This window comes from Typopeltis vanoorti, chromosome 19, assembly GCF_054136105.1.
Source record: "Typopeltis vanoorti isolate ZY-2024b chromosome 19, IOZ_Tvanoo_1.0, whole genome shotgun sequence".
In the NCBI taxonomy this organism is placed as follows: Eukaryota; Metazoa; Arthropoda; class Arachnida; order Uropygi; family Thelyphonidae; genus Typopeltis; species Typopeltis vanoorti.
This window is the reverse complement of record NC_143567.1, coordinates 88,193,926-88,214,326: the sequence shown is the minus strand read 5'-3', so window position 1 is coordinate 88,214,326 and position 20,401 is coordinate 88,193,926. Positions and strand designations below refer to the sequence as shown.

At 36.3% G+C, this 20,401-nt stretch overlaps 1 protein-coding gene across 5 annotated transcripts in view; it reads right to left on the bottom strand.

Annotated features, from left to right (window-relative positions):
* The window catches only part of LOC150096319 (nuclear factor NF-kappa-B p105 subunit-like), a 378,899-nt gene that overhangs the window by 117,222 nt on the left and 241,276 nt on the right, over positions 1-20,401 (bottom strand). For all 5 annotated transcript variants that reach the window (XM_090409204.1, XM_090409205.1, XM_090409208.1 and 2 more), the window contains exons 11-12: positions 18,762-18,968; positions 9,699-10,278 (exon numbers count right to left, since the gene is read on the bottom strand). In XM_090409204.1, the coding sequence (XP_090265330.1) occupies positions 9,699-10,278; positions 18,762-18,968 (787 nt within the window). The remainder of the gene's footprint in view (positions 1-9,698; positions 10,279-18,761; positions 18,969-20,401) is intronic.

Genomic DNA, 20,401 nt, shown 5'->3' with positions numbered 1-20,401 from the left:
AGCCAGTCTTGGGCTTGTACAGCAGGGTTTCTTCCCCAGTTTATCCTGGGGAGTTTTCCTCCTGCAAAGCAGGCAAACTGGCCCTGTGAACACACGCTTTGACAGACATGGGATACTACCGGGAATAAGGAGAAACCAACCTATTCTGCGGGATTATCGGTTATGGAAGCTTACACAGTAAAATGTGTAGGCCTGCATGAAAGCGTAACGTACTATGACGATGACAGTGATTATATCTGCTATTTAGTAATAAATATTTTGCCCTTCTCTCCAGCAAACCAAAATTTGCTTCATATTTCTAGCTGATTATTCAAAAAGCATGGGTGGGAACATGAAGCAAATTTTTGGAGTAGCTTGCAAATTACATGAAGCTATTAAGGGGAAGGAGGAAGAGTACAGTTTTTCTGCTGTGCCTTGGAGGTGTTTTTCAGCAGGAAATGTGCCAATTGACTAGAGAAATAGAAAAAAATTACCATTATTTTCATTATTAAAAAGCAGAAATATTAATGTTGCTGATTGTCTCCCTTTAACAATAGAAAAGCTACATTATTAAATGCAACTTTTTTTTTACTCCAAAAAAATCTCATTAGATTTACATGAGATAATCAAGAGGGTTACAGATGTCCCCATAATAAAGGATATATAGCTATCTGCCAAATATCAGTACTGGTATTCAATGCAACATTTAAAATGTTACAATGATGTCATTTTAGCATTTTCATTGCTGCACTGAATTCTTGTCAGTATAATATTAGTATAGAAAGTACAAAACTATAAAAAACAAAGTGAATCAAAAATACAAAGCTCAAAATTATAAAAAAAAAACTGAATTAAAAAGATTGTTAATGTCACGTCTGGTCACACAAATTTTGTCTTAATTTATTATTACCAGAGACTCGATGGAGTCAGTAACTCATCAAAAAGAGGAAGCTACATATCACCCACACCAACAGTCACACATCGTTACTGAAATATCTCACCCCTTTCTTGAATGCATTAATTCTCAACTTCCATGGATGTCCTCTTGTCCTCTCCCCATTCTCCATAAAATAAAAAATATCAGATACTGGTATCATGTATGACCTGTTCAGAAATATGTAGTTCTCTCACATTATCCCATTTTTCCCTGTATGTTTCACCTGAGTTTATGGCCACAAAAATCCTCAATCTGTCCTCATAATCTACATGCCACAGTGAGGATAACATCTTTCACACTCCTTTGCACCCTGTTTGAGTGTATTTGCATTACCTTGGAAACCAGAAGAATAGATCTGAGCACAATAATCCAAGTGCAATTGTATCAAGGCCTTGCAAAGAGAAAAAATAACTTCCATATCCTTACACATCAATGTTCATTTGAGAATTGCATTTATCATGTGATTTAGCCCCTGCACTTCAACTTCCTATCTACTAAAACTTCAATATCACTAGCATAATCCCACTAATAATAATACAATACTGTATTGTTCATGATAATGCTTAAAAGTATAAACAACACCACGAGGAAAAATACATTTATTAAACTCACCAATATTTCACTGGTTTTCTATCCAATATCATCAGAGCACAATGATGACTGTGACAGGTACATAGCACTAAAGTAACTAACTATAGAAACAATTTAAATTGTAACTGACACCTAATGTCCTTACATAGCACCCTCTATGGGTCAGATAACCAGAAAGTTAATTTGGAGAAGTCTGAAAATTAGGTCTTAAAATGATAGTCTCTCAAATCTTTTGTAAATTAATGCAACCATACTTGTTCAGGTTAGGAGAGTATTTCGTAGCTGATACTGATTCTAAGAACAGCCTTTCAGACCTTTTTTTTAATGACTTCTATGTAATATAGATTTTTTTTTTTCATTTGATCTTATGTGAAGGAGTATCTAGAGCATGGTCTGCTAATCCTGAATTACCATATGGATGATCTCGGATGTAATTTTTGTGTTCTTCAAAGTAGATGTTAACTGATCTACTAGTCTGTCCAAAGTAGGCTAAAATGCAGGCAAGGAACTTTATAAACTTTATACACTCCAGGACATTCAAGAGGATGTAGTTGATCTTTTTTTTTCCAGAGAATGTATAAAGTAATTAGCTGAATGAAAGATTTAAAATTAGTATGGAGATCATATGAGGAAAGGAAATGTTTTAAAATGCAAAGAGTTTTTAATAATATTCCATTACTGCAACTTTAAAGTATTTTTAAATGCTTCTCATGCACTGCTGATATTCCTTCCCATCTTGCAACCAATACTATGTAACCCAACCTAGTAGTTTGGCATAACCTTCTTTGAATGGAACACCCATATACTTAGCCACTTTCATCCAGATAACTTGGTGATTTATTTCATCTTCACCACCAACTGATCTGCTAGGTCTGTAACAATCCCTACCATGTATCTAATATTGTTAGACTCCATCTTACCAAATTACTGCTACATGAAAAAATTCTTATTAATATCATAATCATAGTTTTCTACCCTAAGTAGATTTGAGTCATTTGATATCACTATTTAACATTAGTCACTTAGTGCATTAACATATCATTAACTTACTCATTCTAATGAATCAATTATCACCCTTCCATTCATCATGATGTAGTTTCCCTGAATCCTCATAGTATATCTTATGCCAATGAATATTTTTTCTCAACTTCTGATACCAAATACATTCGTGTGCAGGATAGATCTCATATAAATTCATTCTTCTCTCAAACTCACTACACACATTCAAAAACTAACAGTTCTTGTATAGCCTGTGCATCAAATCATTCATCATCTTCTTCATACCTTTATATCAGAGTTGATTCAATTGGTTAAGACAGAAAGTAACAAAGCCAGGCATAATTTAAACATCAGCAAAACAAAAGTGAGATTCTGGCAATTTAAATGAATTTATAATAGAGGGAGATGAAATAGAAATCATTGCAAGTTATGATTTACTTGAGTCTAGAATCAGAAATGACAGTAAATGTGAAGATGAAATTAAAAGAATGATAGTCATGGTAAAAAAAAAAAAAATTAAACCTGACAAAAATTATGAAAGATACAGGTATGAGTAAGGCCACCAAAGAATTGTCAAAATAATGGTATTTCCATTAGTGATGTATGAATGTGAAAGCTGGATTATTAAGAAGAAGGACAGAAAGTGATTCATTGAATTATGGGTGTGGAGAAGGCTATTTACGAATCCCATGGGATGCAAGAATGACCAATAAGAAGGTTTTAGAGAATATAAAGACAAAATGCTTCTTGGAGATGATGACTGCTAAATAGAAAGATTTTGAAAGTTTATTTTTCACTTGGTTAGAGTATAATAAATTTAGTTTAATCCTTCATCCAAGTGTGAGCAAACAAAGTTTGCGCCTGAAAGTATCTTCAGGACTGAGGTAATTTATTTATTATACTCTAACCTTCTTTCAACATCTTTCTCTAAATCCAGAGTAATTTATTAAAAATGGGTGGCACACCATTTGGCAACTCCTATAGGTAGAGATGACCTGCGAATGCTTCTGCCTGGTATCTCAGCTTGGGCCTGGCTCCCACTGAAGAGACCTCAATAAAGGTCGAAACTAGTCTGGGTAGTGGCCCTTCCCTTAATGCAGAACATTAGACATATCCGCAAGGAGATGTGTTTTGCATTATAGGAGATACTGAGACAGGAGTATTGGTAGCTTGCTCCACCTTTGCAACGAGTTGCCCTGGTGTGTACCACCTTACCTCAGTCCTGAAGATACTTTCAGGCGCAAACTTTGTTTGCTCACACTTGGATAAAGGATTAAACTAAATTTATTATACTCTAACCAAGTGAAAAATAAACTTTCAACATCTTTCTCTAAATCCAGAGTAATTTATTAAAAATGGGTGGCACACCATTTGGCAACTCCTATAGGTAGAGATGACCTGCGAATGCTTCTGCCTGGTATCTCAGCTTGGACCTGGCTCCCACTGAAGAGACCTCAATAAAGGTTGAAACTAGTCTGGGTAGTGGCCCTTCCCTTAATGCAGAACATTAGACATATCCGCAAGGAGATGTGTTTTGCATTATAGGAGATACTGAGACAGGAGTATTGGTAGCTTGCTCCACCTTTGCAACGAGTTGCCCTGGTGTGTACCACCTTACCTCAGTCCTGAAGATACTTTCAGGTGCAAACTTTGTTTGCTCACACTTGGATAAAGGATTAAACTAAATTTATTATGCTAAATAGAAGTTGATGCACTTTGGTCATATTATGAAAGCTGACGAATCATTAGAAAAGGCAGTTATGTTGGAGAAGATGGAGGGAATGAGAAGAAGAGGAAGACATAAAGGAGTTGGATGGACAACATAAAAGAATATAATAAATTTAGTTTAATCCTTTATCCAAGTGTAAGCAAACAAAGTTTGCGCCTGAAGTATCTTCAGGACTGAGGCAACTTGTGGTAAAGGTGGACTAAGCTCTCATCACTTGTCTTAGTATCTCCCATAATGCAAAGCACATCCCCTTGAGGACATGTATAATGCTATGCATTAAGGGAAGGACCACTACCCAGACCGGTTTTGACCTTTATTGAGGTCTCGTCAGTGGGAGCCAGACCCAGAAATGACGATACTAAGGTGGAAGTAATGGAGAAGTCATATGTACCTATAAGAGTTGCCAAAAGGTATCTCCTCTTACTATTAAATTACTCTGGATTTAGAGAAAGATGTTGGAAGTTTTTTCCCACTTGGTTAGACTATAACAAATTTAGTTTAATCCTTTATCCAAATGTAAGCAAACAAATTTTGCGCCTGAAGTATCTTCAGGACTGAGGCAAGCAACTCGTGGTAAAAGTGGACTAAGCTCTCATCACTTGTCTTAGTATCTCCCACAATGCAAAGCACATCTCCAAACATAAAATTTTCCATCTTCCAACATAAAAGAAATCACCAACTTGAACTTACAATTACTGAAAGAAAAGGACAAAAGGACTATTGGAGTAAGAGACGAATGATTTTTCTTCTCGCTTTTCACTTATTCCAGCAATCCCTTCATATCCTCTCTCATACTGTTTTTATTGCTAGTTAATTGTTTATTGGTATGTCAACTACCATCTCTTTCTTTTCTGTTTATCAATTGCATTCATTATATGTTTGAATTTTGCTCCCATTAAACTCAAATTAGTAACAAAGTCACCAATGGCATACTTTATTAGTGAATCACCAATTATTTATTTATTTTTTTGCTTGTTTTATATCCATTGTTCAAAAATTAATTTGTCAATCAATCATTATTATTATTATCAATATTTAAATTTGCTGCTTCTACAGTCATCTTTCACTCACTGTAACTTTTTTTTTTTTCAGAATTATGAATTAATAAAGATGGCATATACATGCATGTTTTGTTGATTTATTGATGTTTTGGATTCAATTTAATGGACTTAAGTGTGTAATTTTGGTATATTATTGGAGCTTTATTAGCGTGGTTAGTGTACTAAAGTGTTTTATAACATAATCTATGTCGGGAAGTCGCCGCTAGATGAATTCGTAATGTGTAGTGTTCGTGCAAGCTCCAGATAAGATAAGTATCATTTTCAGTTATCGATACAAATTACTTAATATTGTGTAGTTTTGTTTTGTTTGCCTTGCGTATTTTAGTGCGTCTATTTTTGGTGTGTTATAACGTATAATTTGACAAAACACGTTGCAAATAAGTACGGCACCTGTGCAAAGGAAAATGGTGGCCAGTAATGAAGGTTCGCCATCGTTATCAAAGAACGGTAGCATAAAAGAAATGAGTCAGTGTACTAGCTGTGAAATGTACGCTTTGCGGAGTGCGGTCAGAGTGTGGTTAGATGATAATAAAGGATTGAATGTGTGTAGAAAATGTAGGGAGAATGAGGAATTGAAGTGTATTTCGGATCGTGAGTGTGATATTTTTGTTAAACTTCAGAATGAAGGAAATAGGGATATGACAAGAAACGGCAAGGTTGTACATGAAAATTGTGAGAGTGTGAATGATAGTATAAATGGTTTCTCAGAGAACAAAAAAGATGAGATAGATGCATTGAGTGAGATCGCGTTGTTGAATAGTGCGATAGAAAGAGCAAAACAGCAGCTAGAGTGCATGAACAAAAGTAGACTGAATGAACCAACCAATAATAAAAGGTATGACAGGAAAAATAAACATATGAATGTGAACATGAACAAAATGAAGGATAGAGTGCTGTATGGAGACTCTTTAGTACAAGGTGTGTTAGTAGAGGATTTGACAAAATCGTACCAACCTGGTGTGACCATAAAGGACATAACTGAGTCTATTAGAGAGCAAAAGGAAAGGGTGAAAGAAATGATTGTTGTGGCAGGTACGAATGATTTGAAAGGAGATAAAATGGAAATGATAGAAGACCTGAATGAATTGTTTGAGGTAGCAAAAGAAAAGAGTGAGAGAGTTAGAATGATTCGTCTTTTGCCACGGTATGACAGTGAAATGTTTAAAAGGAGGGCTATAATTGCGAATGACTTTATGCGTGGGTTATGTATGACGAGTGGTGTGGAATTTGTGGATGTGTGGAGTGAGTTTGATGGGCGAAAGGATCTATATAAGATGGATGGCTTGCATTTGAATGGTTACGGTGTAAGAAGACTTGAGAAACTGTTGCTGAATGTAGTGGATGTGCAAATTCAGGGAAACTAGATTTGTTAAGGGGGGGGGGAGTAGAGATACAGTCCTTATGGAGGTAGTTGAATGTAAGAATGAATATAATATGCCAGAGCAAATAAGGACAACAAATCTGAGTGGGATAGTTAATATAAGGCATCAAGGTAGGGTTGGGGCTAATGGGGGTCTTAAATTCATGTACACTAATACTAGGAGTATTAGGAACAAGAAGGAAGAGTTTTTGGCCATGGTTGGCACTTCCAGACCACAGGTTATAGGTATTAGTGAAACATGGCTGACTGTAGATGATATAACTAGTTGGATTGAATGTGATGGGTATAGTGTGTTCAGGAATGACAGAGAGAATAAAATGGGGGGAGGAGTATTGTTGATGATAGCTGATGAGCTCCAGCCAAGGAGAATAGAAGTTGAATTGCAGGATAGAGAAAAGAGCACATTTGAGGCCATTTGGTGTGAGATTGTGGCTAGCAGAACTAAATATACAATTGGGTGCTGCTATAGACCAGGTGATGGAAAAGATGGTGGTGACAGTATGCACAAGCAAATAGAAGAAATGGGTGGAAGGAGGGTGATTATTATGGGAGATTTCAACTATGGTCGCATTGATTGGAGTGAGGAGAGAACACACGGGAGGATGGAACTGGATTTTATGCGGTTATTAAGGGATAACTATCTGCGACAGCATGTAATGGAAAATACTAGGGGTCAGAGAGTGCTTGACCTAGTAATTACATCTGAGGATTTGGCTGTAACAAATATGACCACATTGCCACCAATCGGTGAGAGTGATCATAGGGTCTTAACTTGGGAGGTGGCTAAAGGTGTAGAATTTTCAATTAAGACATGGTACATGCGGAATTATCGGGCTGGAAAGTATGACAAGCTTAGGAGTTTGATTGGTTCAGTGCCATGGCATGTACAACTGCAAGGACTAGAAGTTGATAGTGCATGGGAGGTAGTTAAGAAGTGCTTGCATGAAGCAATGGCTGACTGTATACCTAGAGTCCGAATAATAAATCAAGTAGGGGTTAAATGGATGAATAACACCATTAAGCTTGAGTTGCAAAAAAAGAAACAACTATGGAGGGAATTTAAGGAGAAGGGTGACCGGCAGGCACATGAACGGTATAAAGCGCAGGCCAGAAGGGTGACGAGTGTGGTAAGAAAAGCAAAAAAGGATTTACGAAAGAACATTGGCCATGCAGGCTAAAGAGAATCCTAAACAGTTTTTTAGATATGTAGCAAGTAAAAGGAAAAATGTACATGGCAGATTGATTTTAAAGAATGCCGATGGTAGGAAGGTAACTGAATCAGTTGAGATAGTTGAGTTACTGAGTGAGCACTTTGCAAAAGTATATCATCCAGGTGGTGACATTGCAGAAACGAATAAACCAGTAGATTATATGGGAATTGTGGTTAATGAAGTGGAGGTGAGTAGTCTATTGCATAACCTCAATGTCAATACATCTGTGGGATTGGATGGTATACCAGCTCGTGTTGTACGAGAAGCAGCTAAAGAATTGTCAGTACCCTTGACCATTTTGTTTAATTTGAGTCTCGGGTCTGGGTTAGTCCCGAGCGGGTGGAAAGAGGGGAAAATAGTTCCACTGCATAAAGGTGGTTCCAAGACTGCTGTTGTAAATTACCGACCGATTAGCATATCAGGAATCATTGTCAAGATCTTAGAGAAATTAGTCAAGAAAAGAATCCAGGATTGGATAGATGAAAATGGGATATTGTATGGGGGACAACATGGTTTTGTGAAGGGTAGATCATGCCTCAGTAACTTGCTCACGTTTTATAACACAGTGACGGCTGAACTGGATAGAGGTAATGGGTTTACAGTGATACTACTGGACCTTGCCAAGGCCTTTGATAGGATACCACATGGAACCCTAATCAGTAAACTGGAGCAGATGGGTATAGATATAGGGTTGGTGAGATGGATAAGAGGGTGGTTGAAGGAGAGATATCAAAGAGTGGTTTATTCAGGAGTGGAGTCTAAAAGACGTCTTGTGACTAGTGGAGTGCCACAGGGCTCTGTTATTGGACCACTGCTTTTCAATTTGTTCATCAATGATATTGGAAAGGATCTGAGAGGAAGTGTTCACTTGTTTGCTGATGATGCAAAGTTGGGTAGAGCAATTGTGAGTGCACAGGATGTCAAAATTTTACAGGATGATTTGGATAGTTTGGAGGACTGGGCTAGGAAAAATGGATGTCAATTTAATGTGGCAAAGTGTAAGGTTATGCACTTTGGGGTGAAAAGAATAGCAGCAGTATATCGCATTGGTGGAACCATACTCCAGGAGACTGATGAGGCCAGGGATTTGGGAGTGTTGGTGGATAGGGAGTTGAAGTTTAGGGGGCACATTGCAAAAGTAACTAAAACAGCTCACCAAATCACTTGGCTTCTGAAAAATACTTTAACATGCAGAGACGAACAAGTTGTTGTTCCTCTGTATCGAGCCTTGATAAGACCCCATCTGGACTTCTGTGCCCAGTTATGGGCACCAGGGTTTCTTCGTGATGGGGAGGAAGTGGAGAGGGTCCAGAGACGAGTGAACAAGATGATAGCAGGTCTGTGGAATGAACCTTATGAGAATAGGTTGAAGATTTGTGGGTTGCAGAAATTGGACGATAGGCGAAGGAGGGGTGATATGATTGAGACATTCAAATTACTGAAGGGTTTTTATAAGATTGATCCAGTAGATATTTTTGAAAATATGACTGGTGGTGGGAGGACTAGGGGGCCATGCATGGAAGCTGGGCAAGAGCGTGGTTGACAAGGGTGTTAGAGCTAGGTTCTTTACTTGGAGAGTGGTATGAGTGGAATAAGCTTCCAGAGTCTGTTGTGGGTGCTACGACCGTGAATGAGTTCAAGGCAAGGTATGATAGATACTGTGTGAATGTTGAATAGTTGTTCTTGACATGATGTTAGGGTCTCCCTCGATGAGTTTGTCGACTCCTTGGAGTTTCCCGGAACTATAATAATAATAATAATAATAATAATAATAATAATATAATATTATTGTAAAATATATAACACTTACTTATCTCCTTCTTCATCTGGAATGGGTATAAGATGGCGCATTGTATAAAGAAGACATCTTACCCTGCCAGTTACCACAAACTGACGGAATGATATCCAAGTTTTATGTGCTCTAATTGTTTCAAATGATTTTGTAGAATTAATTTTGCGGTTGCAGGAGTCTGTGCTTTTGAAAACAGATTTATGTGGAAGGTTTTTTAATTTCTGATGAACATTGGATTCTGTACAGGAAGTTATATGCCTTTCATTTTCTTCAATTACTTGTTGTGAAGTTCTATGGCTATCACTTTTCTCATTTACAGTGGTAAATTGTTTTTGCCTAGTGGAAGAATAGCACAATGGTAATTTACTTAGATTATCTATTAGTTTTCCATCAGATGCTGTACAATTATCTTTCTTTTCTAATGAAACTGTTAAGTTTGTATTCAGTTTACACAATGAAAGAGTTCTTGATTTGGTTGCATTTAATTCTTCATCTTTTACTGCAAGTTTCTGCATAGCCGTAACCAAGTGTGAAGCCTGTTCTTCAGTGGAACTTGCAGAAGAATCTGTTCTTATGTCTGGAACCGTGGGCATATTGACTGTAAAAAAGAACAATAATAAACAGATTAGGGACAAATACTGCAAAAAATTTCAAAATACTTAAGAGAGGGAAAAATGTAATCTTCCTATGATTTTTAAACAGGCTAAGTTACAAATAAACCATGATGAAATTATTGGGAGTGGATCTGAAAATAAAAAAGAATTATATTGCTTAAAATTGACTAAAGTCTTTGCAATAACATAACATGAAATTGGTCTTTTAAAACTAAAGAAGAAAACAACAAACATCATAAACACAATGACATCTTGGATAAAGGTAAATCCTTCTAAACAATGAGAATAAAAACCTCATACTTCTGTTTCTGCTGGAGAAATGGCATTAAAAAGCTAATGTGCAATGATAATAGTCTGCTCATAAATTAATTTCATTCTGGCAACAAACTATATTTGATTTTTGTTTTACTATGGTATAGTAATCTATGTGTTGGAATGGTTTCATTAGTATTCAGACTAGAAATTGTTTATGGCAATATTTCTGAACATTTCGTTCTTCTAAAGTACTTTTGACTATAAGTGAAATCAATCCACCTAGACCTTGTTCTTCCTTGGCATCAAACACCTGTTTTGGTATCCTCTCCTCCCCCATTCTATTTAAGTGACCATACTACCTTAGATTAGCCCTGCTCCCACATTCTTGAATGCAAACAATACCAAGTTCCATCCTAATGTCTTCAATTTTAATATGATTCTGCCATTGATGCCATCTGTTCAGGTCCCTAATTTTTCTAAGAACTCTCATATCTGTGGTCTCTAATCTTTGTTCAAGTGCTTTATTTCTAACCCAACTCCCTGATTCATAAGTTAAAATTGGTTTCAACATTATTGTATAATGCTAGTTTAGCAGGCTGGCTAATTTCGCTCTTATTCAATATAAATTTATTCAGCTGGCTCACAACCACTCCAGCTTTGTTTATTCTGTTGTCTATTTCCAGTCTCTATTCATAGTTTTAGTCTTTTTATTGTTGATTTTCGTGCTAAATTTGTTACATCTGTTACTCAATTTAGTTACAGAATTGTCAAGACTTGTACTAGATGTTTTAGCAGTATAATATCATCTGAATAAGCAAAGAGTTAAGTTTGATATTTCCAATTCCAATATCACATTTAATGCCACTTTCTTTCGTAATATGATCCGTATAGACGATGAATAAGAGAGGAGATAATGTGCATCCTTGTCTTACACCTGATTTTACATTAAACTATCTTCCTGTATTTCCTTCAATTCTAACTGCTGACTTACAACTTAAATATAGACTATGAATTGCTCTGTATAATGTTCAATTTACCCCATATAACTGAAGTGTTTTGAAAAGCTTTTCCCTGGGTATCATGTCATATGCCTTTTCCAAATCTATAAAACTTAAGTACAAATCTTGGTCATGCTCCCAGGATTGCTGAACTATTTGTTGTAAAGTGAAAATCTGATCCTGACAACCTCTATATGGCCTAAACCCAGCTTGTTGTTCTCCCAGTTTCTCAGTCTCTTTTCAAGTATGCTTGCGTAAATCTTACCTGGAACATTTAGTAGAGAAACTTTTCTGTAATTCTCACATTCAGCTTTATTCTCTTTTCTATAGATGGGAAGTATGAGAACTCTACTTCACAATCATTTGGAATTTGACCTTCTGCTAGGCCTTCTGAATTATGCAGTGTAGTCACTGCAAAACTTCTACACCTCCATATTTAAGCATTTCTGGTCAAATATCATCTACTCCAGCTGCCTTTCTACATTTCAAGTTTTGATGGCTTTTTCTACCTCAAGTATTGATATATACTCCTGTTTGAATTTCTCTTGAAAATTTTCTACTACAATTCAGTCACTGATTGTTTCGTTTAACAACCCTTCAAAGTAATTACTCCAAACATCTAGAATATCCTTATCTTCAGTTTTCTTGTTACCTTTATCATCTTTGATTCCTTTTACAGTACTCTTTTCTTCATTTCTAAGCTTTTTCAATAGTCTCTTGAAAATTTTGCCTTCTATGGCCAGCAAAGGTTGGTCAATTGGTAGAGCCTCTGCTACTAATGGCTTGTAAAAACTTAGCAAGTTTGAGCCCAGTTAGTAGTTGGAAGGGGATCAATCGTTCGATGCTGTTGGCGCACTCTTCCTCGATGAGTCTTTGGACTCCCTGGAGATGTCACATAATCATAAAAATCATAATATTCTTACCAAAGTGTTCCATTAATTTTGTTTAGCTACTTTCACACATACCTTAGTTCTCTTACATTTTTCTATGTATTCTATTAGGGCATCAGCCGATTTATTTGCTAGAAATGTTCGATATGCTTTCTTCTTTTCCAGGACTGCTTCTTTAACTTCTTGTGTCCACCATGGTGTTCTTATTTTTCTATTCCTGCAGACAACTTCACCATATGCCTCCCTAGCTGAATCAATCAATGTTTTCTTCAGATTTTGCCACTGAGACTCTTAAGGTTTGGTTCTTGTTTTTGAAATGTTTCATTCTTTCTCCAATAATATTTGTATATCAGAATTTATAGTTTACTTGTAACGGTTGCTCATCTTTAATTCTTTTTAAAATTTGTATACTATTCTTTTCAATGTGCTGTTCAGCATGATCCTAGTTAAGACTAAGTGAAGGTCACATCCAATTTCAAATCCTCTGTATACACTCTTGTATCCTGAACCAGTATAAAAATATCACAATAACAATCGATGAGGCTTTTTTATTTCTTGTGTTTTCTCTCCACATGAACTTGTGCACACCTTTATGTTGGAACATACTGTTAGTAATGAGTACTCCATATGCTGAGCAGAAATCCAACAGATAAGTATTATTATTAGCCTTGCCCTTTTCTGCAAATTTTCCTAAAACATTTCTATAGTGGGATACATTTCCAAATCTGCTGTTTAGATCTCCAACAAGTACTGCTTTTCCCATTTTCTTAATGTCAGCTGCCTGCTTTAGTGACTCAAAAAATTTCTCTACTTCTTCCTTAGGAGATCCTTCTGTAGGACCATAAGCAAAATAAGGTTTAATTGTCCATTTCCCCATTTTGATGTTTGTCCATATAACTCTACATGAAACAACACTCCAATCAAGACGTTTATCTTCATGTTTGATGTTAAAAAACTAAACAAACTTTATTAATGTAGAATTATTGCTGAAGTATCATCAGTACAAGATCACAGAAAGACCGTTAAACAATAATATACAATTCTAAAAAGTGCCACCTGAGTAGATAATGTAAGGTAACTAAAAAAAAAAGGCCAATAAATTTCTACCTTATTATTATTAAGAGAGACCTCCAGGGTGTCAGGACTCATAATGGAGGACACACCAGCTATCATACTTATTCTTGAATTCATTCATACTGCTTGCACACACAACATCCAATGGCAATCCATTCTAATCATGTACCACAATATGAGAGAAAAATCTAGCCCTCACCACTTTCTTAGCCGTATTCATTCTCAGCTTCTTCCCATCCTCTTGTCCTTTCCCCATCCTCATTAAAATTAAAAATTCCATCAACTGAAATCCTGTATGATCCTTTCAGAAGTTTGTAAGTCTCAATCATATCACCCCTCTTTCTCCTGTTTGCTAGTGTCTGCAGTCTACAAATTCTCAATCTGTCTTCATAATCAGTATTCCACAATCCTGATATCATTTTTAACATTGCACTCACTCCACTGTATCAGAATCACAATGGAAACCAGGAAATTAGACCTGCACAAAATAGTCCAAGTGAGGTCTTATCAAGGCCTTGTAAAGAGTGAAAATGACATCCTTATCTTTACATGTGAAAGTTCGACTTGTTATTTACTAACACTCCAAGATCCCTAGATTGATCAATTTTTTCTAGCATAATCCCACCAATATAATATGACATTGGATATCTAATCATGCCAAACTGCATTACTTTACATTTACTGACATCGCACTGGCATCCATTTTCCCATGCCCACAATTCCAGCCTGTTCAAATCATTCTGCAAATACTGCATATCAGCAGCTTTCCTGATTACCCCTATCTATCTTTGCATCATCATCAGCAAATAGCTGTATGTTGCCTGTCAGATCCTTCCCAATGTCATTGTACAGTAGGGCTGTCCAAAGCACTGAGCGTGGGCCGGATGTGGCCCGCGATGCGATTTTGTGCAGCCTGCCTGTGTGTTTTCATGAATGAAAAAATAAAATAACCTGAATCAAATGCATATTAGATATTTTAATTCTATCAGTAATCGATAATCTTGATGTTGGTAATTTTATGTGGTGTTTTTACATCACTTATTTTGACACGTGGGTATAATAATTCTATATACCCACGTGTTTTACAAATAAGCATTCTTATACTGTTTTGTTCCAACGCGCATGCTCCGGGCACTCACAGGGAATGTGATTGCTCGATTAGTGTTGTTCGATTGTTCAACTATTGAGGTTGTGTCGCTGCTGCTCACCAAAGTACTAGATATGCATTGTGATGCAGCCCTCGGATAAATTTTTTGTAATGTGGCCCTCGGATTACCTAAGGTTGGACAGCCCTGATCCTTGTGGTACACCACTAGTTATTTATTTATTTATTTTTTTTTTTAATCTTTGTACTGGTTATGGGCAGTACTATCCTTACATCAAGTCCAGACATCTCATCCAGACTTGATATAGGCCTACAAATGTTTTACCCTATGCCTGCTCTAGTTATCATTGTAGTCATTCTCTGGTAGCAACACCATGCCACCAGTGTGTCCTGTAGGGCCCTCAAGGAAAGAACTTTTATATCCTTCTGTGTAAGCCCAAGCTGTTTTAAGTCCTTATAGCTATCTGCACTCCATACACCATGTAAAGAGATGGTGGCGCTGGTAAACCTTGGAGTTGCCCCATGCTCCTCCCATATCTTACTAACTAGATCTTGGTTATTCTTATAATAGTTTACCTTATTATTATGGCTATAGGATAGTGGGCATCCTGTTCCCATCATCTGGGGCATTAACTACCCAAACATCACCATCTCTTTTAATCACTATATCTAGCTTACGCAAACCCGTGGAGGTCCTATAATGTGGTTCCACTACGGTCACCCAACCTTTGTTTGTAAAGCGGTTGTTCAGAATGGAGACCACAGCGTCATGCCTCCGCACGCAAACTCCATGGATGCGGAAGCAACACTGGGCTATATGAGACAATGTCTCACTGTAGTGGCAGCCAGCCTTACAGTTAGAGTCATCACTACCTCATCCATCTGTGCAGGCTCGAGTGGGCAGGGCACTGATTCTCGTCCTGATAAGGTCAATATACTCGAACTCAGGGAGGAGTCTGGTGCCATCCCTTACACAATCATGCTGGGAAGGCACCAGATATGACTTTTAAAGGAGCACCATCTACAGAACAGTGCAGCAGAGATGCCCTTCTCTTGTGTTCTGCAAGTGCTGACTCAAATAGACGAAAAATAAAGACATTTCAGAAAATCTGTGAAACAATTAAAAGGATATTGAGTAAAAATACAAGACAATAAACTCAATTAAATTTTTTCAAGTAATTGCCACTCCCACTCTATTATATGGTTCACAAACATGAACTGTTAAAAAGAAAGATGAACATAAAATACAAGCTGCAGAAATGAGATTTTTAAGAGCAATTAAAGAGTGTACAAAATTAGACCATATAAAAAATGAAGACGTCAGAAGAGAGCTAGATATTCACAAGATAAACAAAAAGATCAAGGTATATACAGAGAAATGGAAAGAGCAACTATTTAGGAAGGAAAGATATCAGCTATCAAAGAGGTGGATAAATATAGACGAAAAGGAGGGGGAGAGAGAGAGATGGCAGGAAGACCGGTTACAAGATAGAAAGACCAGTGAAGCTGGAACAGGCAAATGCTCAATCCATGAGGAGGAGGAGATGAAGAAGAAAAAATTTCTATTCACATCTTTTCTGTCTTTCCCATATATTTGCCATTCTCATATGGCTCATTAAGTTTGGTTCACATATTTACACCTTTTATTGGTTGAAATACAGTAATCAAATATATCAATATCCTTAATTATTGTTTTCTAATATAACATGAAACACATTCCTTTCCCCACCTCCCAAATGTTTACTGGTTACACTCAAGGATTCTGCCATGATATATGATGTATCTGCCAATATTCAAACACATTTTGGTGGCACAAGTTATTTTCTCTTTTCATGCCAGAAGATTAAGTTACAAAGAGAGTTTTAACTCACCTCGCTGTGAATGTGCTAAAGTCACCGTGTCTAACAAACTACCTGTCAAGATTTTCAACTCACACATTTAGAAAGCAATAAAATATATTTTGAAACATATCAAGTATCAGATAGTTTTTATCTCACATAAAATTTAGGGACATGATTACCCCACCCCACCCCCTCTCCTTTAGAATTATGGAATTCTTGAGTACCATAACATGGATTACAAATTTAGGATGCAATATATCATATATCAAATTCAACTTTTCATTATGTAGATAAAATTGAAAGAAAATTTCAAACATTGTCATGTAAGCACTTATTCTCATCCAATTAAGACATCAAAAAGAAAATCAAAAGAAAAGAATACCAAGAAGAAATCCAAGTAAAGAATAAAAGTAAATACAAACTGCAGAGGATGGGAATTGATAGTATATTGGTTAGATGGATCAGAGATTGGCTCTCTGAATGATACCAGCAAGTTATGTATGATGTGGCATGAACTCCTGTGGTGTGCCCTGTCCTTGGGACCCCCTGCTGTTTAACTTGTTTGTAAATGATATATCACTGACTGGGGATTTTCAGTTGTTTGCTGATGATGCAAAGTTGGGAAGAATTATAAGTAGCATGGCTTATGTTAATTCCCTTCAGAAAGATTTGTACAGACTTTTGACTTGGACAAAGAATGGGGAGGTTATAGTTTTAATATCAATAAATGCAAAGTGTTGTATTTTAGAGTGATGAAATATAAGGCTGTGTACTATATCAACAGTGCCATACTGCAGGAAGTGGATGAGATGAGAGATTTGGGAGTGATAGTTGACAGTAGACTGAAGTTTAGAGGGGGATGTTGCTAGTTGCTATGATAAGAAGTACTCTAACATGTAGGAATAAGGAAGTGTTGGGCCTGTATAAAGCACTAGTCAGACCATGCTTGGACTATTGTGCTCAAATCTGGTCACCTGGTTTTCAGTGTGATGTGGAGATATTGAAGAGGGTCCAGAGGCAAGTGACTAAGACAATATCAAAATGGACTGCTGGCAATGGTGAGAGAGGTTGAAAAAATGTGGAGTGCAGAGTTTAAAGGATAGGAGGAAAAGAAATGATATGATAGAGACATTTAAGTTAGTGAGAGGATTTTATCAGATTAATCCAGATGAGATCATGAAAAGAGTAAAAGGCAAGAAGAGAAAAACCAGAGATCTGGAAGTTATGTAAGAGTTGGTGAAGAGGGGAGTGAGGAGTAGATTTTTTACATGAGAATTGTCAGTGAATGAAATACATTACCAGACTGCATTGTTAATGCAAGGAGGGTTAAGGATTTTAAGATTTGGTATGATAAGTATGTTGTCAGTTGAATGAACCTCCCATGATGAGTTTGCCGACTCCATGGAGGGTGCAATAATAAAATTTTAGTATATACCACTAATAACTACAGTTAACCATATACCACAAATAATGTAAAAATCAATAACATGCAAATTACAAAAAATTATAATTTTCAGTGTCTAGCAATAAACATCAAAACACCAATATTAGAAATCAGCCTTACATAATTTGCATAATATGGAATTTAAATTATGTAAAATACTATACTATATTCAAACAATAAGAGGCTACTGCTGTTTTGAAAGTATAAAGTAACCAAGCCTACTAGGACAGTATCATGTCTATTAATTGTGGATGTATCTTGACTAGTTTGTCTATTTTGTGAGGGGGGGGGGGAAATCACTAACAGCAGTTTATTAGTGTTATTAATAAACTATTACTAATAAGCTGTTACTGAAACATGCCATCTACTTGTGTAACTTGTTTATAAATTCCTTCCATGTTAAAAGAAACAGAAGGTTATAAGTGATTTATCTTGTAATACTGCCATTAATTTCTCTTAAGGAATATTACATAAAGTCAGCATCCAATTAATCTCACCTTCTGAATTAGCTATTACTAGGTTGATAGGCGAGTCACATAATATCTGATGTGGGCAGAAGTCATGCATCTCACTGAATATGAATCAGTAATTATTTTATGAAAGATTTCTTTCCATACTTAATAAAAAGCCAAAAAGAAAATTAAAAATTACTTTTTAAATAATCTGTATTTTGCATTTCACTTACATTAGCTCTTCTAAATTTTGCTTACTTTTCAAGTAAACAATAACTGTGTAAAAAATAAACAAGAGATTATCAATTCAGTGCTTTAACATAGACATGATTTAGCTAATACAACAGAGGTGCAAACTTCACAATAAAACTGCCTTACTATTTAATATGAAAATACAAAAGCACATACTATTTGCAGAACTCAGCAGTGGATTTAAAGATGCATTACTGAGTCCATATGATTCATCATATACTGATGGCCATGGAGAAAGAGGTAGTAACTGATTTTCCTCAAGAAATAAAACAGGTTCATTTTCAAATAAAGAATCACATCCATTTATTGACTGATCAATTTCTCTTCGATAACTAGGAAGATGCTGGCTTTGACCACCACCACCTACAACAATAGAAAAAATAAAAGATAACACAATAATGAATAATGCATAATATTGTGCCTTGTCAAGTGGTTTGTAAGAGTCAAGTCAGTAGATGTACTCTACAGATCTCCCATCCCCCCCCAACTAAAAGCAACTGAAAAAGTACTTAAAAATACCTTTTTAAAAATTAAAATAAATAAATAAATAATATATATATATATTAATTTCACTTATATACAGCCTTCACAAAAGAATGCCAATAAATTTAAATGCAACTCTTTTTTTGAATTAAATTAGTGACAATTACTAATCCAAAACAGTTGCTCAATGACTTTTGTGTACTGTAATGCTAATCAGAATCTGGATAGCAAATAGTTTGACAATTAAGTTCAGCTTGTTTTATGGTATGAAAAATTTCAATCTATAAAGCAGTAGTATAATCAATTAAACAAACTGACAATATTGAAGGGGTAATTAAGGGTCAAAGCTATATGACTGAGAGGAGACCTCCACATAGCCTTTAAAGGAATGCGGAGAACCGACCAGGGCTTCTGACCTAATGTCCAATCCTCACCTTCTCGTAGTGCACCCTGTTGGGTATCTACCTGGATACTGAACGAACGAGGATGGGCTGACAATTTGGGATTTAGCCGACTAAACTGTATTCTTATTGGTTTAAACCAAAATACAAAATGATAGTACAACATGACAAAATTTCATGCCGGCTGGGGCGTCGCCTGGTTAAACAAGGCCGCTGTTGTTTTCGCCAGGGAACCAGGGCGAACAGCGAAAAGTCAGCTACTGGAACAAATCTGAAAACACACCCTAACTCAACATCACCAGAGTTAAAGATTGGTGCTATCAACATAAGAAGCCTGAATGGCAAAGAAATGGAGCTAGCTGAGGAATTAGATAAGTACCAGATCAACATAATAGCGGTGACTGAAACAAAAAAAGACAAAAACTGCTGAGATCTTTCCGCGCAATAAATACAAAATGTTATATTCAGGCAATAACAATCAAGGAAAAGAAGGAGTAGCCATAGTATTCAACATGAGGCTAATCTTCTTGAATGGCAGGCAGTCTCAAGAAGAATAATGTGGGCAAGAATGGGGAACTGGACAATGAGACTTATTTGTGCCTATGGTCCCACAGAAGGTTCTACTAAGGTAGAAGTGGAGGAATTTTTTGAGCCTCTAGAGAAAGCTACTGACACAATGAAAAATGAAAAGTTGGTTCTTGTTGGGGATCTAAATAGCAGAGTAGGAAAAGATTGTCAGACATACAAAAATATTTTGTGAAAATTTGGAGAAAAGAGCAAAGCTAATAATAATGGCAAATACCTGCTGGGTTTCTGCTCAGGACATGGACTGGTTATTACTAACACCATGTTCCAATATAAAAATGTGCACAAATTCACATGGAGAGAAGAGGCAAGGATTAAGAAAAGTAT